This window comes from Salminus brasiliensis, chromosome 12 (assembly GCF_030463535.1).
Source record: "Salminus brasiliensis chromosome 12, fSalBra1.hap2, whole genome shotgun sequence".
Lineage (NCBI taxonomy): Eukaryota > Metazoa > Chordata > Actinopteri > Characiformes > Bryconidae > Salminus > Salminus brasiliensis.
This window is the reverse complement of record NC_132889.1, coordinates 37,592,980-37,619,848: the sequence shown is the minus strand read 5'-3', so window position 1 is coordinate 37,619,848 and position 26,869 is coordinate 37,592,980. Positions and strand designations below refer to the sequence as shown.

Below are 26,869 nucleotides of genomic sequence, written 5' to 3'. Positions count from 1 at the left end.
GCTCATCCAGGATGGCACATCAATGCGAGCTGTGGCAAGAAGGTTTGCTGTGTCTGTCAGCGTAGTGTCCAGAGGCTGGAGGCGCTACCAGGAGACAGGCCAGTACACCAGGAGACGTGGAGGAGGCCGTAGGAGGGCAACAACCCAGCAGCAGGACCGCTACCTCCGCCTTTGTGCAAGGAGGAACAGGAGGAGCACTGCCAGAGAGTCTGAGAGAGAGAGAGAGAGAGAGAGAGAGAGAGAGAGAGTGAGTGTGTGTGAAGTCTGATGGCTTGGGGGAAGAAGCTGTTGCAGAGTCTGGTCGCGTTGGACCGGATGCTGCGGTACCTTCTTCCTGATGGCAGGAGGGAGAACAGTCTGTGTGAAGGGTGGGTGGAGTCATCCACAGTGCTGGTTGCTTTGCGGATGCAGCGGGTGGTGTAAATGTCCATGATGGAGGGGAGAGAGACCTTGGGAGTCCTGCTGCAGCTTGGTGAAGATGGCAAGATACTGCTATGTCTCTTTGAGAGAGTGTCCAGACACCATTGTTTCTTATGCAGTCAAATTCTAAGGCTGAGACTAGTTTCAGAGAGTTAGCTACAAAGGTCCAGGGTCCTAGAACTGATACCTGTAGGGGAGAGTGGGGTTAGTTCGGCCAGCGAAATAAAATACGTACGTCTATTTTAGGATCTCAATTATAGTATTTAGGAAATATAGCTTTCTGAAAAAAAAATCTCAAGGCACAACTGCAGGGAGAGAATACATCGGGGTAAACTGTGCCATTGATTATTAAAGTAAAACAGCATATTTTGCATATATTTGCATATATTCCGCATATTTTATTAGGGCCAAAAGTCTTTAGCACCACGTGAGCAGAATGAAATTCAAATGAAATTCAAGTTCTCCTCTCAGATCTGGCCTACTACAGAACATCCCCCCTGTCGAGCCTACAGGGGAACATTATTTCTATCCACTGTATTATCTTCTCCACCTCTTTCACTGCTCTGCCCATGTCTCTTATATCCAATTTCAAGTCAGGTTGGCTTTATTGGCAGGACTGTCTCATCAACAATGCTGCCAAAGCACACAAAATTACATCTGAACAATATATAATGTGGGCAGTGGTGGCTCAGCGGTTAGAGCGCCAGGATATTGATAACAAGGTTGTGGGTTCGATTCCTGGGCTCGGCAAGCTGCCACTGTTGGGCCCTTGAGCAAGGCCCTTTACCCTCTCTGCTCCCTGAGCGCTGGAGTTGGCTGCTCACCGCTCTGGGTGTGTGTGTGTACTCACTGCCCCTAACACATATGTGTGTGTGTGTGTGTGTGTGTGTGTGTTCACTACCACAGATGGGTTAAATGCGGAGGACACATTTCACTGTACAGTCCACACTGTACAGTGACAAATACGTGCACCTTTACCTTTATTTAAAATAATATGAATTATTTAACAATAAAAAATAACATAATCAGCTAATAATAAACAACTGTTAATATACAGAACTAAAATAAACTTTAATTTTTCATCAAAATTGTACAATTATAGTAGCTATAGTAACTATATTTATATACATTCTTATTTATAGTAGTTATTATGGTGGGTGGGGTTAATAGGGAGTGGGTGGAGTTTGTGATGATGTCTCTTGTAACTCAATAAGAGGCAATGATGGGCTATTTCTATTTTTGGTGGAAATTAAGAATGTCACATAGTTTTAATGATGAAATAATATATTTAATATCTAAAATATCAAATATCTAAATATCTAAAATAATATCTTTAATATCTAAAATATGTAATATCTAAATATCTTTAATATCTAAAATATCAAATATCTAAAATAATATCTTTAATATCTAAAATATCAAATATCTAAAATAATATCTTTAATATCTAAAATATGTAATATCTAAATATCTTTAATATCTAAAATAATATCTTTAATATCTAAAATATCTAATATCTAACTATCTTTCATATCTAAAATAATATCTTTAATAGCTTAATATCTTTAATATCTAAAATATCTTTAATATCTAATATCTAACTATCTTTCATATCTAAAATAATATCTAAATATCTTTCATATCTAAAATATCTAATATCTATCTTTCATATCTAAAATAATATCTTTAATATCTAAATATCTTTAATATCTAAATATCTTTAATATCTAAAATATCATTAATATCTAATAGCTAACTATCTTTCATATCTAAAATAATATCTAAATATCTTTCATATCTAAAATATCTAATATCTATCTTTCATATCTAAAATAATATCTTTAAAATATTCACAAGTGGCACAAATCACCCCTTAATCATAGTTTTTTGAACTTCAGTGTGTTTACTCTCATATAATGAGTAAATTGACTCAAAAATGCTCATTGGTCACATGACCAATTTCTTCTACAGTCCACTAGAAACAGGGGTTGGCACAAATCACCCCACTTTCCTCTACAGGAGAATCTCCAGTGTTATGGCCTGCTGTGATTAATCAGTAATAAAGAGGAGCTTCGTTTAAATGAAGGTCAGGTCAATCATTCAGAGGAAGAGCGCTTCTTATAGCCAAGCTTATCACCAAATCTTTCACACCTTCAAATTACTTATTAATTAACTTATTAACTGTTCCTTTTTCTCGGTTTTAATCCAGTGTTTTGATCCGATGACCCTCATCAATCATTTACAAGCGCAGCTCGTCTCCTTAAATTAGTGCTGGACATGGAATTTGGCCTTCACATTTAAAGTAAAGGTGCATGTATCTGTCACAGTCCCCCATATTTGACCCATCTGTGGTAGTGAACACTATATTACCAGAAAGATTCACAGAATCACAGGAACAGCCCTATTGTGGTTCAGATCATATCTAACGGAGCGCTATCAGTTCATAGAGATAAAAGATTTATCCTCAAATTACACAGAAGTAAGATATGGAGTTCTGCAAGGCTCTGTTTTAGGACCGCTACTATTTACAGTATACATGTTACCACTGGGCTCAGTTATAAGCAGACATGGCGTTAAATTCCACTGTTCTGCAGATGACACACAGCTCTATATATCAGCCAAACCTGACGATAACTTTAGATTACAGAAAATGGAGGACTGAGGATATAAAACTCTGGATGTCACATAACTTCCTTCTTCTTAACAGTGACAAAACCCAGCTTCTCCTTTTAGGTCCAAAAGACACTAGAAATCAACCATCCGTTAGACTTGGCTGAAGCTTCCATTATTCCTGGTCTATCAGCCAAAAATCTTGGCGTCATATTTGACTCAGATTTATCATTTGAGCAACATATAGCTAATATTAGTAGAACAGCCTTTACGCAGCTTAGGAACATCACCTTAGTATCGGGTATCGAACCCACAACCCTGTCATCAACAGCCCGGAGCTCTAACCGCTGCTGATTCTCCACTACCCAATAATTTAATCCATCCATACAGTAACACACATACACACACACAGTGGACAGTGAGCACACATGCCCGGAGCGTTGGGCAGCCATTGCTGCACCACCCAAAGGTCAGAGAGGGTGAAGGGCCTTGCTCAAAGGCCCAACAGTGCTGGTTATCAATAGGCCGGTGCTCTATAACCGCTGAAGCACCACTGCCCCTGCTGTGGTGGATTAATGTAGACATAGCCTCTATTAAAGTTCTACTAAAAGGTTCGGGAAAGGAGTCCTGGACGTACCGGCTGCACCGTTTACTTTAACATGAGCCGGAAAACTCGAAAGAGGCACCAACTAGCAGCAATAGGCAGCTTTGATTAAATAAAATATAACTAAACCCTAATTAGGTTAAGTAAGAAGCACACATCTTATAATTGACAGAAGTATTGGGACACCTGCTTGTTCATGGTTTCTTCCTAAATCAAATGCTATTTACAAATAATAAATATTGGGACTTTTTTAAAGAACATTTTGGAGGAGCGTCGTTCGCATTTACTAGCAAGAGTCTTAAGATCAGGATGTGGGATTATCACATCATCATCCTGCCTCATACCCAACACACCCCAAAAGTACTGGATGGAGCACACCACCATTCATCATTCCAGAGAACAGTTACTCCACTGCTCCACAGCTCAATGCTACTGGAGGGCTTTATACCCCTCTACTAGCCCATGCCTGGCATTAGGCAGCATGGTGTTAATAGGTTCATATTTACTGGGTCACCGAGCCCTAATCTATTGGCAGTACTTCTCTACAGGGACTAGAGAAGCTGTGTGCGTGTGTGCATTTGCCCATCTGTGTCAGCAACGTTGGGGCAACTTAAAATAGCTGAAAGCTTTCAGCAGAAGGGGTGTCCACAATCTTTTGGACATTTTGGCGTATATCCACCTCCTTGATCGCTGCCACGTTACTCACTCCTGTCAGTGGCTGCAAGTGTGGCGTGGTGTGAAGACCGAGTGTAGCGGGAATGTGATGAATGATTCCTGAGGTTCATAAAATATGAAAATTGAGCAGAAGCATCACAAAAGAGCAAAACTGCAGAGTTTTTACAGATTTATTAGAGAAACCAATGAACGCCTAGAATCTGAGCTTCTGGAAGAACCATTTGTTCTTGCCGGTCTTGTATCTGTAAAGAGAGAAAGGATTTATTAGCATCACAGTTCAGAAGCCTTTAAATCAATGCAGGAATATATTCAGAATGCAGCCAGAGAGGCTTCAGGCTAAAGGCAAGTCATCTACAGGACCATGTAACGCATGTATTGTAGGACAGCAGCAATAAAGGACAGGTAATATGTTGATTTAAAGGCAAAGGGAAACTGAAAGTGGACTACAGATGATTTAACTTCATTAGGATTACACATTGGAGTATAAACAGCCTTCTAACTGCAGGCCCCCTAGTGGTCACTCTGCTGGCAAAACCGAATTATGCTGGTTGAATGGGTTTACTGGGGTAAATGTGCCTCCAGAGGAGTTCAGGTTGTGCATGTTCACACTGTCCCCAGTAAAACACATCCGTTTGCAAAAATCAATCAGAGCTTTGACAGCTACCATGTTTGGCTTTCACTCTTGTTGGATGCACTGTTTTTTTTTTTTTTTTTTTTAAATGTATGAGCGCAAGCTGATTCAGAGCGCAGTTTGGACCAGTCTGGGCTTAATATGGTCTTATTCAATCAGAGAAAGGATACAATGTGAGTGATGTGAGTCTTATAATTCTATTATTGCATGTTTTGGTCAAAATAAAGGAGTTCCTGTAGCCCGAAGACCAGGACCAAAGTGCCTGCGGTTCATGTTTTCATGTTCAGGGCGTTTTCACACGACTCAGACATCCGGTTCGTTTTCACCCTTGGTGTGATTCTTTTGGGTAGGTGTGAACGCAGTAATTGCAGTCTGATGTGGACCAAAACAGCAGTTCTAAGACCCTTGAGAAGTGGTGGTCTTGGTACGGCCCAAAATGAACACTTTCGTAATTTGTTCATGGGGAGAATGGGATGGGACCTCAATCTGACCCAACTACCAGGCGAACTCCACAAGTCTGAGTTACCGGTAGGTGAAGCTGGTGTACTGCTCAGATCACTACTACAGCTATCTACTAGAAAATCGCTCACCTCTCCTCAAATTTAACCTTGGCCTCCCTCCTGGCTTTGCGCTTCAGAGCGGGGTCCCTGAACACATCCTTGTTGACAACAGTTTTGTCCAGAGGAATGTCAACAGAGTACCTGGAGGGAAAAAAATAAGATTTTAAAGACTTTTAAAACGATACAGAAAGAATAAAGCAAATGAAAAGCTCAGCTACAGTAATTAAGACTGAAGTTAATAAGCACAATGCTTTATAACTACATAGACGTTCACTAACAGACCAAGCAAAAAAAAAAAAAAAGAATAATAACACTATGTAGCCAATCAAAAAACAGCTGAAAGATTAATCATAGAAATAATTAGTCCTGAAATTTTGTCCCAACTGTCCTCAATCTACACCTTCCCACCAACCGGGGAGCAAATACATTCATCCATTGTTTGTTTTTCAGAAACATGACAACTTCAGGTGGCCAGATGCAGAAAAACTGCAAGGAGGCGATTCAACATCCTGACCTCACACCAACACACTTGTTGCTGAATGCAATCAAATCCTCACAGCAACATTTAGTAGAAAGCAGTCCTCCCTGGACAGTAGAGACAGTTACTCCAACAAAAACAGGATCAACTCTTTTAGACCCTTGATTTTAGAAGAAATGAGAAGGTGTCCTAATACTTTTGTCCCAAGTGTATACTGTTTACACACTGGTCTCAGGGAAGGAGGGGTCGTACGAGCTGGTTAACTGACAGTGAAAAATGGGTCAAAATCAAAATCAGATCAATTGAAATAAATAAATAAATAAATATAATAAGCACACGTATCAAACAAGAGTCACAGCTGGATGAAACCGTTTATACACAAGGACCCCAACATTCAGGCTACAACCGATCATGGGGACTAAAAGTTGAGCCTGAAGTTTAACAACTGTCATCAAGCAAAGTTATCCAGGCAGAACTGGAGCGCAACACAAGACGCCCGCCGGGTCTCCAGCTTCCCCTTCGACAGTACCTACATTTGTCACTGCCACAGATCTCCCAAAACACCCCACGCTCATAACCGTCTGACAGGGGACCACGTTCCCACACATCATCTACACTAAGCTGTATTGTGGGTTAGGATTCGTTCCCCTGCGATGAGCGATCAGTGCACAGAGTCTGGTTGGCATTGACCAGGTTTCAGAAACCCTGCAGAAGAGGAGTGTGGTGTGAAGGGTTACTCTAAACTAGGGATTCACTGAAATGTGAACTTCGGGCCAGTGTTGACATCCATCGGCTTTAATGTAGATATTTAAACTTAGCCGAAATGAACATTAATAATATGGAAAATACAAATGTACTCACTATCAGTTTGAAAATTCTGTCAAATATCAATTTTTGAACAATTATCACTAAGCATGTCTCCTCTAAACTTTTCAGGACCATGTCGGTCATTTTCATCAGCTGTCTGAACTCTCATGTAAATCAGGAGCATCTAGGTTTAATAACAGGCAACCAGACCACCTGGCTCACAACTCAAATACACATCAGGACAAGGTTTGAGAGGCAACCTCCATTCTCATTTTAATGACAGAGCTGAATATGCCTATTCTAACCCTCCAACTAGAGCCGGACGATACAGGAAAATAATTACATCACGATATTTAAAGACAATTTTTTAACGATATTTCACAATATTTTGCACCAACAGTGGCATTTCTTTTTAATAACTTCTATCTAAACACTCCCATGCAGAGTACCGTGATTTTTCCTCAAAATATGCTTCACTGAACTGAATTAAATAAGACCGATTACACTCTTTAAGCACCGACGATATCCACGATACACTCAAACGCTCATATCGCGTACCACAACACTCATCACAACATGATAACATATGGTCATATTGTCCAGCTCTACTGCCAACCCGTGTGCTTGCGTCCTGCTCATACACACCTGGTGGGCATCAGGTGGTTGTAGTTGAACACTTTAACGAAAGCCTTGATCTTGGACCTCTTGGCGATCTTCTTCTTGCCCATGTTTGTGGTGACCTTACGGGGATAGCGGTCGATGCCTGAGACCAGAGCGTGGCTGTATGGGCGGTCAGTGGTGCCGTCATCGACGTTCTGGGGGGGAAAAGAAGAGCGGCAAGTTTAGGATTAGTGACGAAGCACAAAACACACATAGGCCACATAGAGCCGGGCAATGTGACTATGTGTATTTTATCGTATCGTGATAAACAATATACTTTTCTAAGCATGTTGAGGATATTATTAGTGCTTATTAAATGATTAACTGCACATTTAACTACAGACAGTGTGATTAGACTGGTTTTATTAGATGAAGAGCAGCAGATGTTGAGTTTAGCTCCCTGTATTCAGTCTGGGAGAGGATCTGAATAGAAGTTCATTTAAAAAACTGTCACTACTGATGTGTTTAGTCTGTAGTTAGTAGTCATGTATCGTGAACAATATCGTAAAAAATGTATTTAAATATCGCGTTGCAGTATTTTCTTTTTTTTTTTACCATATCCAGGGTTCATACACTTCAACCAATTTCAAATTCAAGGACTTTCCATGAAATTTAAGTACCAAAAAACTAAAAATACTAAAAATTCCTATAATTTGTTTAGGGGAACGTTTGGTCCACGCTAGCAGCTGAAAGACTGTCCAGACTAGCTAGTCTCTAGATCCCACGGTCAAACCCGTGCATGGTCATATGAAATACAGGCAGCGATTGGCAAAGTTAAAATTACGCCACTACTAAAGTTTGTATTTTACATTATACAAAACGATGGCCGGAGCTCATTACAATATTTTCCATGACTTAATTACTTACTTGCATGCTGTATCAGCACACCTGACTGCACTAGTGGAACGACAACCTGCAGCCACACTGGCCCTTTGCAGATAAGACGAGACTAGCCAGTTAAAATCTGAGTCAAGGATTGAGTGGCCAGAGGTATACAACCCAAGAATACTGTACCCACTGTTAAGCATGGTGGTGGTAGCATCATGCTCTGGGGCTGTTTTGCTGGGAAGAGTGAAACCGGCATATTGGCACATGATTTCTTCAGCATAATTTTCATCTTTCAAGGACTAGTCAGCACTGGATTTCAGTATGTTCATTTTCCATGACTTTCCTGCTTTTCCAGAACCCTGCATATCGCCCAGCCCTACCAGACCAGTGCAACAGCATCTCAACCACTAGAATGAGGGATACATTGATATGGATGGGAGTTGCGAGACAAAGCAGATGTGATCGTGTGTTTATGTGCAGATCAGCTTTCAGGATACACGTACATTTCTAAACTTAGAAATTATATATATATATATATAAAAGAGTTCTGCGTCTGAGGACCATCAGCTGAAGCCAGTTTTCAGCCCGTATTGACCGGACTGAGATTCCAGCGCATCCCCAGACATTTGATATTCTTGGGTCTGATCTGCGATGGACGAACACCGAACAGGTCTTACCTTGACGATGACCGCTTTACGCCCGGCGTAGCGTCCAGCCAGGACCATCACCACCTTACCAGGCTTCATGAACTTGCCCATCTCTGATAAACACAGAAGACAGCACTCCTGAAGCAACATCAACAACTTACAAAACATTACAGAATAAAAGTCAACCTTCAGGATGTCCAGAAACCTCAGCCATCACATGAACGACCACCCTGACACACTAATGGTCAGAAGCTTGAGGGTCGAGCTGAATTACATGGATATCACTACCTGCTACAGCTGCTGTTGTATAATCCTGAGCTGTAGCCCTGCAGGGTCTCCTCTACAGGCTGGAGCCCAGATCAGCCCAGGACAGTTAGCTACGTTAGCATAGCATAGCGTCTCTTCATCCCTAAGGTCTGCTGAGCACTAAAACAGCCCGTTTAAGAGGTCCAGGATACGGCTTAAGCTGATAAAACCACACTAGAGCTGAAAGCCTGGCCGCTGGGCTGCATTTTAGCTGCTTTATGAGGCGGCAGCAGCGCTAACTCCGCTAACCAGCCCCGAGAAACGCGACACACAGCGCTGCACTTAATCTGCTCATCCTGGACTATAAAAGCGCGCAATAACGCAAATAAACGCTTGAGAGGAAAGTTAGACGTCTTATTTTAATAACCAAGACATAAAAATGACTGATAGTGAGGGATTTAAGGCAGATGGAAGCGGATTATTTCATCGGGTTTAGACTTACTGGTCTGATTCTACAGCCGACGGCAACAGGAAAGGAAGCTAGGAGGGCGGGCCTGAACCTTGACACCAGCCGAGCGTGACGCAGTTCCTCCCGATTCGCTCTCTGATTGGTCAGAACGAGAGGCGCGATCCAAACCGCGTCCACGCACCCTACAAAGGGCCCTTAGAAGGGTGGACCCTCGCGGTGGCCATTATGTAGTGTCGTAGACCGTCGTGTTCCAAATAGCACACAAAGCGTTCCGTCCAGTCACCTATAATACCGCACTAACTAGTGGGTACATGTTGTGTATAAGCCGTAGATGGGAATTTATAAGCGTAGTATGGTAATTATAGATGTGTGTGATTTAGGACGCGGCCATGCTGTTAAACCCGTGTTTTTAGCATCGGTGAAATACACAGTTTTATAATGCAACAAAATTAAATTCATAAAAATAGAAAAATCTATGCAAAATCACACCAAATACATCGCAAAATATTAACAAAACTATTTGAAAACAATATATATTTTTTTTAATCAAAACTACAAAATGGACTTGAATGGTTTGAGTGACGTCGGTACATTACTCAGTAGCTGTAATGGGGACCAATCAGAACTCGGTAGCTGTAATGGGGACCAATCAGCACTCAGTAGCTGTAATGGGGACCAATCAGAACTCGGTAGCTGTAACGGGGACCAATCAGCACTCGGCAGCTGTAACGGAGACCAATCAGCACTCGGCAGCTGTAACGGGGACCAATCAGAACTCGGCAGCTGTAACGGAGACCAATCAGCACTCGGCAGCTGTAACGGGGACCAATCAGAACTCGGCAGCTGTAATGGGGACCAATCAGCACTCGGTAGCTGTAATGGGGACCAATCAGCACTCGGTAGCTGTAATGGGGACCAATCAGCACTCGGTAGCTGTAATGGGGACCAATCAGCACTCGGTAGCTGTAATGGGGACCAATCAGCACTCGGCAGCTGTAATGGGGACCAATCAGCTCTCCGTAGCTGTAATGGGGACCAATCAGCTCTCAGTAGCTGTAACGGGGACCAATCAGCACTCAGTAGCTGTAACGGGGACCAATCAGAACTCTGTGGCTGTAACGGGGACCAATCAGCACTCTGTGGCTGTAATGGGGACCAATCAGCTCTCAGTAGCTGTAATGGGGACCAATCAGCACTCGGCAGCTGTAACGGGGACCAATCAGAACTCGGTAGCTGTAACAGGGACCAATCAGCTCTCAGTAGCTGTAACGGGGACCAATCAGAACTCTGTGGCTGTAACAGGGACCAATCAGCTCTCAGTAGCTGTAACGGGGACCAATCAGCTCTCAGTAGCTGTAACGGGGACCAATCAGCTCTCAGTAGCTGTAACGGGGACCAATCAGCTCTCAGTAGCTGTAACGGGGACCAATCAGCACTAGGTAGCTGTAATGGGGACCAATCAGCTCTCAGTAGCTGTAATGGGGACCAATCAGCTCTCAGTAGCTGTAATGGGGACCAATCAGCACTAGGTAGCTGTAATGGGGACCAATCAGCTCTCAGTAGCTGTAATGGGGACCAATCAGAACTCTGTGGCTGTAACAGGGACCAATCAGCTCTCAGTAGCTGTAATGGGGACCAATCAGCTCTCAGTAGCTGTAATGGGGACCAATCAGCACTCAGTAGCTGTAATGGGGACCAATCAGAACTCAGTAGCTGTAATGGGGACCAATCAGCACTCGGTAGCTGTAATGGGGACCAATCAGCACTCGGTAGCTGTAATGGGGACCAATCAGCACTCGGTAGCTGTAATGGGGACCAATCAGCACTCGGTAGCTGTAATGGGGACCAATCAGCTCTCAGTAGCTGTAATGGGGACCAATCAGCTCTCAGTAGCTGTAATGGGGACCAATCAGCTCTCAGTAGCTGTAATGGGGACCAATCAGCACTCAGTAGCTGTAATGGGGACCAATCAGCACTCGGTAGCTGTAACGGGGACCAATCAGCACTCGGTAGCTGTAACGGGGACCAATCAGAACTCTGTGGCTGTAACGGGGACCAATCAGCACTCGGTAGCTGTAACGGGGACCAATCAGCACTCGGTAGCTGTAACGGGGACCAATCAGAACTCTGTGGCTGTAACGGGGACCAATCAGCACTCGGTAGCTGTAACGGGGACCAATCAGCACTCGGTAGCTGTAACGGGGACCAATCAGCACTCGGTAGCTGTAATGGGGACCAATCAGCTCTCAGTAGCTGTAATGGGGACCAATCAGCACTCGGCAGCTGTAATGGGGACCAATCAGCACTCAGTAGCTGTAATGGGGACCAATCAGCTCTCAGTAGCTGTAATGGGGACCAATCAGCACTCGGTAGCTGTAACGGGGACCAATCAGCACTCAGTAGCTGTAATGGGGACCAATCAGCACTCGGTAGCTGTAATGGGGACCAATCAGCACTCGGTAGCTGTAACGGGGACCAATCAGCACTCAGTAGCTGTAATGGGGACCAATCAGCTCTCAGTAGCTGTAATGGGGACCAATCAGCTCTCAGTAGCTGTAATGGGGACCAATCAGAACTCGGTAGCTGTAATGGGGACCAATCAGCACTCAGTAGCTGTAATGGGGACCAATCAGCTCTCAGTAGCTGTAATGGGGACCAATCAGAACTCGGTAGCTGTAATGGGGACCAATCAGCTCTCAGTAGCTGTAATGGGGACCAATCAGCACTCAGTAGCTGTAATGCTGTATGTGTTTATGCGCTACTCTGCTGCCACATGATTGGCTGATTTTATTCAGTTTAATTAAAGGAACAGTCCAATCACACACGCTAACGCTGCTAATAATAAACGGACGCTAGCAGTCACCAAATCACTGACCGTTTACTTTCAGACGTTATTAGCAGGATTAGCACAACTGACCAAACCGCTCCTTTAAGGTCCAGTCACTGCTCAACACCACAGACCGAACTGACGGAGGGCCGATTTCAGACTGGAGCGCGAATCGCTTTCTTTACAGACACAGAATCATCGTATTCAATCAAACGCAGAAGAAACTCAAACACAAATTTCACAAAAAAAAAACACTGCTAAACTCCTAATCCAGAACACAGCGTCCAAAACACCAACACACACCACGTCAAAAGTTTGTGGACACCCCTTCTAATGAATGCATTCAGCTACAATGCAAGTTGCTTCCATTGCTGACACAGATGTGCAAATGCACACAAACACATATACAGCTGGTCTAGTCCCTGTAGAGAAGAAGTACTGCCAATACATTAGGACTCTCTGGAGCAGATAGTAAACATGAACCTGTTGGCTCCATGCTGCCTAATGCCAGGCGTGGGCTAGTAGAGGGGTATAATAAAGCCCCCCCAGCAGCATTGAGCTGTGGAGCAGTGGAAGATCTGTGCTCTCTGTAATGATGGTGGTGGAGCTCCATCCAGTACTTTTGGGATTTGTAGTTGGGGAGTTGGGGATGATGAAGTGGGGTGATGATCGTCATCATCATCCAACATCCTGACCTCATTAATGCAATCAAATCCTCACAACAATGCTTGAAACTCCAAGATCTAGTAGAAATCCTTCTTCCCTGGACAGAAGAGACAGTTACTCCAACAAATTAGGATCAACACTTTTTTTAATACCCTTGATTTCAGAAGAAACAGTGAATGAGCAGGTGTCCAAATACTTTTGTCCATAGAGTGTATTCGATTCTAATGAGAAATCTTGAGAAAACAAAGTGCTAATTATGCAAGAAAATACCATAAAATCAAACATCACATGAAACTGAGAGCAGAGGTGGGTGATGTGGGGGTATTTTACTGTATGGGGACACCGCCGGAGCCTAAAGAACGTCAAAATATCACAATAAATATGAAATGTTATGAAAAATTTATTAAATATCGTGATACAATATTGTTACCATATCACCCAGCCCTAGCTGAAACTATGGGATATGCAAAAGGTCCCACAGCACACGTCTGTAAGAGGGCCTCCAGACCGGACCGGACCTCGGACACTAAAGAACAACCTCAGGAGTAAAGGAAGCAGATCAACCCTTTCATGCTGGAGGAAAAGGACTACCTTAAAAATACGACCTTAAGGCATGCACTCGTCACGGGAACACCGCGGACATTCCCAGAGACCAGGAAAGAGAGGGGAAAGCTTCAGCAGTAGGGACACGGTCACTGGACACAGCAGAGTAGGAAGTACATTCCCCATTGTAGAGCGCTGGTTCCCAACCCTGGTCCTGGAGAACCCTGCACAATGTAGTGGTTCTCAGAAGCACTCAGTAGCTTTAATACCGACCAATCAGCACTCAGTAGCTTTAATACCGACCAATCGGCACTCAGTAGCTTTAATACCGACCAATCAGCACTCAGTAGCTTTAATACCGACCAATCAGCACTCAGTAGCTTTAATACCGACCAATCGGCACTCAGTAGCTTTAATACCGACCAATCGGCACTCAGTAGCTTTAATACCGACCAATCGGCACTCAGTAGCTTTAATACCGACCAATCGGCACTCAGTAGCTGTAATGCTGTCCAATCAGCACTCAGTAGCTTTAATACCGACCAATCAGCACTCAGTAGCTGTAATGCTGTCCAATCAGCACTCAGTAGCTGTAATGCTGTCCAATCAGCACTCAGTAGCTTTAATACTGTCCAATCAGCACTCAGTAGCTTTAATACCGACCAATCAGCACTCAGTAGCTTTAATACCGACCAATCAGCACTCAGTAGCTGTAATGCTGTCCAATCAGCACTCAGTAGCTTTAATACCGACCAATCAGCACTCAGTAGCTTTAATACCGACCAATCAGCACTCAGTAGCTGTAATGCTGTCCAATCAGCACTCAGTAGCTGTAATGCTGTCCAATCAGCACTCAGTAGCTGTAATGCTGTCCAATCAGCACTCAGTAGCTTTAATACCGACCAATCAGCACTCAGTAGCTTTAATACCGACCAATCAGCACTCAGTAGCTTTAATACCGACCAATCGGCACTCAGTAGCTTTAATACCGACCAATCGGCACTCAGTAGCTTTAATACCGACCAATCGGCACTCAGTAGCTTTAATACCGACCAATCAGCACTCAGTAGCTGTAATGCTGTCCAATCGGCACTCAGTAGCTGTAATGCTGTCCAATCGGCACTCAGTAGCTGTAATGCTGTCCAATCGGCACTCAGTAGCTGTAATGCCGTCCAATCGGCACTCAGTAGCTGTAATGCTGTCCAATCGGCACTCAGTAGCTGTAATGCTGTCCAATCGGCACTCAGTAGCTGTAATGCTGTCCAATCAGCACTCAGTAGCTGTAATGATGAAGAGTTCTCCTGCAACCCAGGAAGAGCTGATTAGCTGGATAACCCCCAGGCAGGGGGTCCTCCAGGACCAGGGTGGGGAACCTGCTGCTGCAGAGCATTCACAGGAGACCGACTTCAGCACAGCTTCTCCTGTAGCAGCAAACAAGCAAGTCCTTGTCCGAAAAAAGTCCCAAACGGCTGGAACATAATCCAGCCAGTGAGAAATCTCAACACACACACACACACACTCTCTCTCTCTCTCACACACACTCTCTCACACACACACACACTCTCTCTCACACACACTCACAGAGCGGCGCAGGTGGGTCTGCACCCAATCAGCCACTCAGTTCTTCAGCCTAAGCTCTAGCTGCTGCAGCTGTAGAGCACGACTCTACAGAAAAGTACAGAGAACCAGCCAACTGGGATCGTCACGCGAAAACCTCATATCTCCAAAATAGCAGCTTTTGAGGAGAAGGAAAAAAACCTTCTTAACTTTCAAAGGAAGTCAATGTAAAAATATTTTATTTTTTAGCACTTCGGGGCATTTCTATTTCTATTGGTCCATCAAGCTGGATGCAATGTAAAAAACAACGGCCGGATTCACATTCCATCAAAAAGTGAAAAAATAAAAATGTTTTTTTTAACATTACAATAGTCAGTGAGTTTTATATATATATGTAAAGCTGTGAAGCTGTATTCCAGGATGGGAATTGCTTTCCACACTGCAAAAAAGAATATCTTCTTAAATCTGGACAAAATATCTGATATTTCGCATTTTTTACAGTTTTCTAAGAATTTTATGTCATTATTTTTCTTATTACCAACTTAATTTTGTTTGTATATTAAGTTATATAATGTTTATTGTATCTACTAAAAAATAATTTTTCTAAGCAAAAGCTGAATGATCCGTTATACAAGTCATAAATAGTTTAACTAGTTAAATCCCTTAAAACAAGCCAAACTAAGTTAGAAATCAGTTAACTAATCTTATCATATTACTACAATAATTAGAAATTTAAAAAAAGAGAAATATTAGAAATATAGACTTTACTTGTTAACCTTCTTATTATGTTCAACTGTAAGGAACAGCACCTATGCTTAACCACCCGAAAATTAATTAATATTAAGTTATTATTATATAACTTTCATTTCAATTCAATACTGAGTCATTTATCACTGCATCAATATGAATACACTGGTTACATGAACTACCATAAACATCTGTTTCATTTGTTTTATTTATTCTGTAAATTAAAAACAAAAATGATAAGAAAACAAATCCGTTTCAGACTAAATTTGAGATTCTGAGCCTCTGTAGCCTTATTTCCCCCTGCTGGACCGAAACTGACCTGAACAGTAGGTCAAATATTCTGTTTTCTACACTAATTAAAACCCAACAGAAAATGTTTGATGCTCCGAAAATGATTCAAAATATAATTCATATAGAATTTATATAATTTTACACGTTCCTTTTCAACTTGAAAAGTGGTCAGCTTGACCCTCAACATAGCAGGAAGGCTAGGATACCACTGTTTTTGCAGTGCAGAAGCAAGTACATGCGTGAGAGTTTTCAGGCGATGGCTGTCTGCCATCAACACCCATAGGAAACCTGAAGGAACTGAAATTGAATGGAACAGTTTTTCCACGGATCTTTCAGTGAGTCAGTACCGAAGACCATGATCACCAGTACAGTACAGATATTCCAGATGTGCCCTCATAAAACGAGAACACACCCATCCACCCACCTACCTACCCAGAAAGGTGGGACTCCTGCTTACGGATGGCTGTGGCATCTTCGGAGATCAAAGTGGAAAGCCAGCGCTTAGACAGTTAGGCCACCTAGGATGTTTTGTTATTAAAGCGATGGTGTTAAATCAGTACCTCAATGCTATAAGAATATGTAATAGTCATATAACGAGCAGAAGGGCTACGCTACAGCAGAACTGTGTGGTGCTGCAGCTGCAGTATTAAAACCAGTGTTATTATATATTTATATTTATATAAACTGTGGGCTGCAGTTGGACAATGTCCTAAACATACACTCAATCATGCACCTCTGCATGTTTGGTTTTGGTAACAGCTTTTAAAGCAGGCCTATAAAAACATCCATACCATCAAAAAAAAAACAGCTGATCTACAAAACAACAGTGTGTGTTCTGAAGGGGTGGAAATGTCAGTCTACACTCAGTGTCAGTAAAGCAGAGCATGACGTTCACTTGAGGTATCATTTAATGCAGCATAGTCAGTAGTTACCTTCTCTCCACCCTTCTACAGCTTGGGGATATGGATGAAAATGCAAGACTGCACCCAAAATGAAACAAACATATAGTGACCTAAGAAAACACCTGCCATATCCAAGCTCCGCCCACAAACAAGCTCTTAAATGGCTGCTGTGGTGAGGTTGGACCAGCTGCACAGAACACTGGATAAAATCCCATTAATAACAAATGAAAAAGGCAAGAACACACTGTATTGTGATATACACTGAGGAGGCGGAGCTACAGCCTCTCATTAGGGTGAATATTAATTAATAACACTCTAAATGTAGGTATTGTGATATACACTGAGGAGGCGGAGCTACAGTCTCTCATTAGGGTGAATAATAATTAATAAAGCTCTAAATGTAGGTATTGTGAAATACACTGAGGAGGAGGAGCTACAGTCTCTCATTAGGGTGAATAATAATTAATAATGCTCTAAATGTAGGTATTGTGATATACACTGAGGAGGCGGAGCTACAGTCTCTCATTAGGGTGAATAATAATTAATAATGCTCTAAATGTAGGTATTGTGATATACACTGAGGAGGCGGAGCTACAGTCTCTCATTAGGGTGAATATTAATAACGCTCTAAATGTAGGTATTGTGATATACACTGAGGAGGCGGAGCTACAGTCTCATTAGGGTGAATAATAATTAATAATGCTCTAAATGTAGGTATTGTGATATACACTGAGGAGGCGGAGCTACAGTCTCTCATTAGGGTGAATATTAATAACGCTCTAAATGTAGGTATTGTGATATACACTGAGGAGGCGGAGCTACAGTCTCTCATTAGGGTGAATATTAATAACGCTCTAAATGTAGGTATTGTGATATACACTGAGGAGGCGGAGCTACAGTCTCTCATTAGGGTGAATATTAATAACGCTCTAAATGTAGGCATTGTGATATATATTGAGGAGGCGGAGCTACAGCCTCTCATTAGGGTGAATATTAATAACGCTCTAAATGTAGGTATTGTGATATACACTGAGGAGGAGGAGCTACAGTCTCATTAGGGTGAATATTAATTAATAATGCTCTAAATGTAGGTATTGTGGTATACACTGAGGAGGCGGAGCTACAGCCTCTCATTAGGGTGAATGGGATGTTTAACAGTGTTCTGTGAAGCTGTCTCACCTTCACAACAGCAGTTACTGAAGAGCAAATCTGTGGGTGGAGCCTGGGGCAGTTCTGAAATACAGTGACCTAGAAGAACAAGCTGAAGGACATGTAAGAGGAACTCTCAGGGAAGGGTTTGTTGACATAGTGCAACAGTAGTGAACTCAGTAGTGAAGTACCACAGATAAGAACTTCCTGCCTGGCTTTTGGGCTAAAGAGCCAGAACTCCACAGCTACATTCAAACGGGTCAAAACCGAAGATCAGAAAGCATCCTTGATGTTCTTGAGTTGCCGCACGGCCAGGTCCACAGGGAGGTTGAACCTAAGGTGGCTGAGGCGCCCCAGTATCCTCAGCGCGCCCTCAAAGCCGGTCTGGGCCATGTAGCTCCAGGGCTGGTAGTGGGAGTGTATCAGGGTGCCGGATTTGCACAGCAGGTTGACCCAGGACACCAGCCTCTGCTCGTTAAGCGCCATGCACACTAAAGCCTTGAATTCGGAGTCTGCGCTGCGCTTGTAGCGCCCGTGTTCACGCAGGACGCTGTGGATGGCCCAGAGCAGGGAATGCTTTGGCGTTACAGTCACCTTGCTGCGCCCTAGTGGCAGGCTGAAGGACTGCGACAGCTGGCGGGCCGGAGACTCCACAAACGCCTGGCCGTTTTTGGAGTGATAGTACTTCACGAACAGCTCCCAGGGGTGCAGGGTTTGCGGGGAGGGGCTAAACGGCAGCAAACAGGAAATGGGCGCCAGAACCAGGCTCATGCCCTGTGAGGGAGTGTAAAGGCCGTGGGCCAAAAGGTCCCGCAGCGCCACCGCCAGGTCCTTCCTCACTGAAGCCGTGAGCTCGTCTCCCGGGCCACCTAGAGAAGGACTGGACGTGTAACTGACCACGTGCTCCTCCTGAGCGGCCGGCTGCCTGCGAGATGCCTGCAGACGCACCCGCTCCACCGCCCCCTCCAGCTTCTGCAGTAAAGGTCCGTAGTCTTGAGCTCCGTCCCCCTGGGGCCACACGCTCTGGGGCACGCGGCCGGCGCTGCAGCCGAACTGACTCAGGGCGAAGATCTGCAGCACGGCCAGAGCCCTCTGGATCAGCTGAAGACCTGTCTCTCGCAGCCGCTGAGCCTGCTCGGGGTCAACTGGAGGAGCAGAGGCAAAAACAATAAGTTACCACAGAAGCGCATAAATTAACATGGATGCTGTTCATAGCGGACATTGAATAATTCACTCTAGTTACTAAATAATTCATAGTAGATACAGAGTAAGCCAAAGTAGACAGTGAAGAATTCATAGTGGATACAGAACAATTTATAGCTGATACTGAATAATTCATAGTGGGTACTGAATAATTCATAAAGTGGATACTAAATAATTCATAGTGGGTACAGAATAATTCATAGTGGGTATTAAATAATTCATAGTGGGTACTGAATAATTCATAGTAGACAAAGAATAAGTCATAGTAGATACTGAATAATTCATAAAGTGGGTACAGAATAATTCCTAGTGGGTACAGAATAATTCCTAGTGGGTACAGAATAATTCCTAGTGGGTATTAAATAATTCATAGTAGACAAAGAATAAGTCATAGTGGATACTGAATAATTCATAGTGGATACTGAATAATTCATAGTGGATACTGAATAATGTGTAGTAGACAAAGAATAAGTCACAGTCAGGAATTTATAGTGGATACTGAATAATTCATAGTATGTATTGAATAATTAATAGTGGATTTAGAGTAATTCATTCTAGTTATATCTTCATATAATTCATAATAGTTACTAAGTAATTCATTCAACTTAAACAAATCATAAAACAATTCATAGCGAATACTGAATAATTCATAGTAGATGCAGAGTAATTAATTCTAGTGACTGAATACTTTCTAGTAAATACTGAATAATTCATAGTGGACACTGAAACATTCATAGTACATGCAGAATATCACGTCACAAACAAAAACTGAATTATTAATAGACGAATAATAAAAGTATTTATAACAAATAATTCATTTATAAAAGTCATTCATATTTACGATTAATAACTGCATAATAAAAGGCAGTTGCAGTGTATGTATATATATATATATATATATATATATATATGTGTATATATAACCCTGCAATGTTATTTTTAGCTCTTAATATGAATAAAATTCCTATTTATTCACTAACTACTATTTATTATCGCAATTATTATATAACCTGACTTCTGATTTTACACAGCTGTGCTGACACTGATGAAAGGTCCTGAACAAACTGACCTTGCTTCATTCCCCCTTGAGTCTGAGGTTTAGAGCCAGATGTTGGGGCCTCCTCGCTGTTCCCTCCCTCCGTCTGAAGAGGGTTCCCCACCTCATCTGTGTGGAGCAGCATTGTACATCACTTACTCCTCACCAAGGATCACAGATCTCATCACAGTTATCAGCAATTATTATTTTATATGTGCGGTTAAGCATAAAAAACACTACTCTGGCTAAAGCTGATGCTAGCTTTTACCATCTCTTCTCTCCATCACTCGCTCCCTCCAAAACTAACTGGACTCCCTCAGCTGAACCAGACTGGAGCTGAAGTCACACCAGGAAGCGAGTGTGGCGGCAAGGCTAAAAGCTAACCGGCTACAATCTCATCAGCTTGCTGACCGCACATCACACTGAGAGGACACCGAGAGAGGACAGCGGCTCTGTCCGGTAAGACTGGGGAATAACGACAGTGTTTAAACTGGGCCATAATGTGGGGTGGGGCTCTGTGAGCTGCAGTAGTGCCGTAAACCAGCCAATCAGAGCAGAGCTTATTGTTTTTTTTAAATAACAGGGTGGTAAACAGGGTTGTTTGTGTCCTATGGCACTGCCTGGATATCCTGAGCCGCCACCTGCACCGGTACCCCACTGCTCCTCACCCTGTATGAAGTTAATGAACATCTCCAAATCCCGGATCTGAGTTTTGAGCTGCTCCACCAGCTGCTCTTTGACCCGGACAGGGTTGACGATCTGGGCAATGGCCGCGTCCACTCTCTGCCGTAGCTCCTCCGGTGTCAGCTTCCCGATGTCCTCGTTCAGATTCACGTCCAGCTTCTTAATCAGCTCATCGATGATCACCTGGAGCAGAATTAGAGATACATCATATGGACAGAAGTATTTGGACACCTGCTCTTTTATTGCTTCTTCTGAAATCTAAAGTGTTAAAAAGAGGTGATCCTGCTTTTGTTGGAGTATCGTTACTTGATTTCTTTTGGAGGAGCATTGCTGTGAGGATTTGATTGCATTCAGCAACAAGAGCACCTTCTCCAAAAGTACTAGATGGAGCTCCACCATCTATCATTCCAGAGAGCACAGTTCCTCCACTGCTCCACAGCTCAATGCTGCTGGGGGGCTTTATACCCCTCTACTAGCCCACGCCTGGCATTAGGCAGCATGGTAGGTTCATGATTACTATCTGCTCCAGAGAGTCCTATTCTATTGACAGGACTTCTTCTCTACAGGGACTAGACAAGCTGTGTGTGTGTGCATTTGCACATGTGTCAGCACCAATGGGTGCAACTTAAAGTAGCTGAATGCATTCATTATAAGGGGTGTCCATAAATATTTGGACATATAGTGTATTTCCAATCTTTGAGGTTAATCTAAAGATCAGGGGCGAGGGAAGCAGGTCTGATGGATAAATAGCTTCAGCTGTGATGTCATGAGATGACGTGTACCCTTTGCCTCTCCATGACAACAGACTGTGGCAGTGAGTCATAGCTGCCCTCCTGATAGGCGAAGCGCTCCAGGTCGTCCAGCTGTGTCTTCAACTGGAAGATCAGCTCCTTCTGCTTCTCCCTCTGAGCCTCCAAACGCTCACGCTTCTCCCTCTCGCTCTGTTCAAACAGACACACACACACACACACAAACACACACACACACACAGTCAGAGACACGACTGAGTCAATTGAGTCAAAATATTATTATTATTTTTCAATAACAGAATAAATATCACATACACGAAATTGACAAAAGTATTGGGACACCTCCTCATCCACATTTTCTTCTGAAATCAAAGGTATTCAAAAGAGTGTCTCCTGCTTTTGTTGGAGTAGCTGTCTCTACTGTCCAGGGAAGAAGCCAAGGCTTTCTACTAGATTTTGAGTAGAGCACTGCTGTGAGGATTTGATTGCATTCAACGACAAGAGCGTTAGGAGAGGTCATGTTAGGATGAGTTTGGATGATGATCACCCCATCTCAGCATCCCTGACTCCCCAACTCATCCCTTCCAACAGCACTGGATAGAGCACCATCCATCATCATTCCACTGCTCCAAAGCTCAATGCTGCTGGGGGGCTTTATCCCCCTCTACTATCCCACGCCTGGCATTATTAGGCAGCATGGTGCAGATAGGGTTATGTTTACTATCCGCTCCAGAGTCCTATGTGCAAATGTGCGTGCATTTGTCAGCAAGCAGCTGAATGCAGGGGAGTGAATGAAACATCTGAATTCTATAATTACATGTGTGTCCCAATACTTTTGTCAATATAGTGCATTTAGGCTTAATCCAGGTCCACTAAACCAGCTCATGAAGGGTTAACGGACTTGCTATTCTCTCAAACCCGATGATAAATAAATGTGAGGCAATCAGCCAAACTACACACACACACACACACACACACACACACACACACACACACACACACACACACACACACAGTCCCAAAACAAAGCCCACAACAGGAATCCATGCCTGAGAAACACAGAGAGAGCATGGAGACGTTAGTACTCACCAGCTCCTCCTACGAGTCAAGCATGCGAGGAAAAGGGACAAGAGGGAAGATCTTAACATCAGACTCATTAGAGACACACTGCGGAACGGGGGTCCGGGGGGTGGGGGGCGGGGGGGTTTAGATTTTGGGCCCTGCTGTAATGTGCATCTGTCAGTATGTTCATTAGTGAGCTCCTAGCATTGGCACGGTGCCGCCTACACAGCTTCAGCGCTCAGACGACGAACAGAATTCCATGACATTCCAAGTTGGAGATCGGATCAGATCGGATCTAATATCCGGTCCAACATAGTCTGCTGGTACGGGCCTGATACTGCCAGACTGGATCAGAGCCGTCTCTATTTTAAGCCCTGTGAGCAGTAAATAACGGGAGCATCAGCCTAGATGAAGCTGTTTGGTCCAGATCTGTCGTGAGGACACGTCTCCAGAGGCCCTTTGATCATCACAGGCATCTAAACATAGGACCAGGGCTTTGATTTTCCAGGAACTAAATTCTAGCCATAGCCATTAGCCATAACATTAGTACCAGACTCCCTTCATCTACAGTGTGGCTCCTGTCAAGCGGTGGATCTACATATCAGCGAGTTCTTGAAGGTGATGGAGGTGTTTGGTGGAGGAATCTGAGACACTTTGACAAGAACCGAACTGTGAGGTTCTAGACGAGTCAGACTGGGTCAGAACATCTCCAGAAGATCAGGCATCAGGTCTTGTGGGGTGGTGTTCCCAGTACGCAGTGGTCAGTATCTACCAAACGTGCTCCCAGGAAGGACCACCATTGAACTGGGGACAGGGTCATGGGCAGCCCAAGGCTTCCATGCCAACTGATTGAAGCTCATGGAGGCTCCGCCCACCTCACAACTTTTTGGGACTTGAAGGATCTGCTGCTCACATCTGGAAGGTGTCCAGATACCTTGTAGAGAGGGGGGGGGGTGGGGTGGCACGAGGGGGGAGGGGGGGGGTAATCAATATTAGCCTGTGGATTAAACAGGGAGATGCAGCTGCTGCTGATGTTGTTGTTGTTGTTGTTTATGGTGTACATTGTGCTCTACTGATGACGTCAGACAACAACAACAACAACAACAACAACAACCCCTCTGACACTCACCGGGTTTTCCCGCCCTCTCAGCCCCAGCACGTGCGGGCATCCCCGGAACGCGAACTCCTCGAGCTCCTGCAGCATCCGTGCGCGCTCCCGCTCGTCCGCCGGCGCGCGCGCCACCTGCTGCAGGCGGAACTGCACCTGCGCGAAGTGCGAGCTCACGGCCAGCAGCGCCGCGCGCAGCTGCTCGCGCTCCTCTTCCAGCCTCCGCAGCTTGGAGCCCGGAGAGCCTGGCTCGAGGTCCGGGGACTCCGTGGGCTGATCCGTCCCGTTCCTCAGCGGGCTCCACTGCTCCTCCTCCGGGCTCGCCACGGCTCCTACCGGCGCCCAGCGCTCCCCGGCTACTGCCCCCGGAGCCTCGCTGTCCGAGGTGGATAAGTCCTCGGTGGACATGTTGGCTCGAGTGTTTCGCCTTGGTTAAATAAAAATAAACAGGAAATCGCAGCGAAAACGCGGAAACGCTTCTTATTTATTATTATTATATTTTTTTAAACATTTATTTAGTGCTAAATATCCTTATCGTAAGCTGGAGGCCATCTCCAAGCTTTTAACTCTACCTCCTCCGCGGGCTGATCAGCTGCTCTCGGTAAGAAGCGACGTAGCGAAGAGAAACGTTAAAAAAAAAAAAGCGCAGATCTGTAACGATCGCTTCATGTACAGCCAAACGAGCTGCGTCCGATCCGTACAGTGTACAGATCAGCGTGATGACGTGCGCTGGCTGGGATTGGGACGGAACGTGATGACGTTGGTTTACGCTGACGTTGGTTTCATTCAGCAGCGATTAAATTCGTGTCCTTTTATTCATTCGTTTTTTTTTATTGTTTAATTATAATAACAGCGCAGACTGGATTATAATCCGTGTTCTAATTAAATAATAGATTATATTTAGCTGTGGGTTTATCACGAAACAAACCCGGGATGTGGCGAATCAGGCGTTGAACAGTGAAACACCGTGTAAACACGCCTCCAGACCACCGAGCTGGCGTCAAACTAATTGATTAAATGAACAGTTTCATGATTAAATCTTTTATATTTGTACAGGACTGCTTGCCATTCTGTTTGATCGTCTTACTTTGATGCATGTTTGTTTTGTTAATAAAATAATTATTAAAATAATTAATATATAATAATATAAATGATCCCTATATCTCCATAGAAAAGGCACCAGATTTCCCTTCCTGCCCAAAAGACTTGACATATCTTCCATAGTTCATTTCCAGTGTTAATTAAAACCCAGATCTTATTTTTATAATATTCCTTTTTCTTTTTCCTATTAAGTTTTACATACATAATTTATCAGTTTAAGATAAGATAATCCTTTATTAGTCCCACTCAGATACAAAAACGTAGATAAATTATCACTATATACACAATATAAATAATAGAGGTTTAAAAAAACAATAACAATATTATTTACAGATTATTTACAGGTGTGTGTGTGTGTGTGGGGGGGGGGGGGTATTGCACATAGTATTTTTGCATTGAGGGATCTCTATTCCCTGAGCATGTGTGTGTAGTTAAGTGTGTGTGTATGTGGTCCGCTGGGAGCAGTGCTGGTTGTGGACCTGTGATACCCCTCCTTCACACACTTGGGGTGAAGCAGCCGGTCACTAAAGGAGCTGCCCAGTGCTGCCAGAGTCTCAAGCATGGGGTGGGAGCTGTTCTCCAGCATGGATGCCAGCTTGGCTGTCATCCTCCTGTCTCCCACCACCTGCACTGGGTCTAAGAAGCACCCCAGGACAGAGCCGGCCCTCTTTATGAGCTTATTCAGTCAATAATAAACAAATAATAAATATAATTTACAAAAGTGTAGTACTGTCGTTTTATACAGCATCCTTTATTGTCTTGTTTCTGGGTTGTAAAGTACATATCAGCGAGTTCTTGAAGGTGGTGGAAGAATCTGAGACACTTCGACAAGAACCAAACTGTGAGGTTCTAGACGAGTCAGACTGGGTCAGAACATCTCCAGAACATCAGGCATCAGGTCTTGTGGGGTGGTGTTCCCAGTACGCAGTGGTCAGTATCTACCAAAAGTGTTCCCAGGAAGGACCACCATTAAACTGGCGACAGGGTCAAGGGCGCCCATTGATTGAAGCTCATGGAGGCTCCGCCCACCTCACAACTTACTGGGACTTGAAGAATCTGCTGCTTACATCTGAAGGTGTCCAGATACCTGAGGACACCTTCAGAGGTGTTGTGGATCTGTTGTGGGGGCACAAGGGGGTCCTTAGCCACGGTTAACCACTGAGATGCAGGAAAACACGGCCCTGTGTGGAGCAGGAGGACTGCAGAACTGGAGCTGGGTCACGGGGCGTGTTTGGCATCTCCTCTGTTTGCCTTTCTTTCTTTATCTTAAACGTCACACCTGAGGCGCAGGTGAACCTTTGTACTGGGTGAATAGTAACCGAGACAGGAGGGACTTTCTGAAGGCAGTCTCGAACAAACACAGGCAGGGATTATGTAATAGGACCCCTTGTGTAATATCAAGGGGGGAGTATCCCTGTATAGGAAATAGGCCCTGTGTAACAGGTGGTTTCAGGAGGTCAGGATATCCCTGCCAAACTGGTTGACCAGCTTAGTGTGTGAAGATTTAGCTGGTCTACCAGCATTAGCTAATCAGCTAGTGTGACCAAGCTGGTTGACCCCCAGAACCGTCGAGACTGTGCTGGCCAACCAGTGTGACCAGCTTGATCAA

At 44.0% G+C, this 26,869-nt stretch overlaps 2 protein-coding genes across 4 annotated transcripts in view; both read right to left on the bottom strand.

Annotated features, from left to right (window-relative positions):
• rpl27 (ribosomal protein L27) overlaps positions 1–26,869 on the bottom strand; it is a 404,812-nt gene that overhangs the window by 311,678 nt on the left and 66,265 nt on the right. The window contains exons 1-5 of one of the 3 annotated variants that reach the window (XM_072693722.1): positions 9,669–9,775; positions 8,951–9,033; positions 7,431–7,600; positions 5,531–5,641; positions 4,466–4,551 (exon numbers count right to left, since the gene is read on the bottom strand). In XM_072693722.1, the coding sequence (XP_072549823.1) occupies positions 4,503–4,551; positions 5,531–5,641; positions 7,431–7,600; positions 8,951–9,031 (411 nt within the window). In that variant the 5' untranslated portion in view covers positions 9,032–9,033; positions 9,669–9,775 and the 3' untranslated portion in view covers positions 4,466–4,502. Of the gene's footprint in view, positions 1–4,465; positions 4,552–5,530; positions 5,642–7,430; positions 7,601–8,950; positions 9,034–9,668; positions 9,776–26,869 lie in introns of those variants that run through there. The other 2 variants (XM_072693720.1, XM_072693721.1) reach the window with 2 other exon arrangements.
• rundc1 (RUN domain containing 1) lies at positions 18,184–24,760 on the bottom strand. The gene is made up of 6 exons (XM_072694107.1): positions 24,732–24,760; positions 24,181–24,586; positions 22,023–22,181; positions 21,225–21,423; positions 20,590–20,685; positions 18,184–19,462 (listed from the first exon to the last, which is right to left on the bottom strand). The coding sequence occupies exons 2-6, from the start codon at positions 24,565–24,567 to the stop codon at positions 18,591–18,593; spliced, it is 1,713 nt and encodes a 570-aa protein (XP_072550208.1). The 5' UTR covers positions 24,568–24,586; positions 24,732–24,760; the 3' UTR covers positions 18,184–18,590.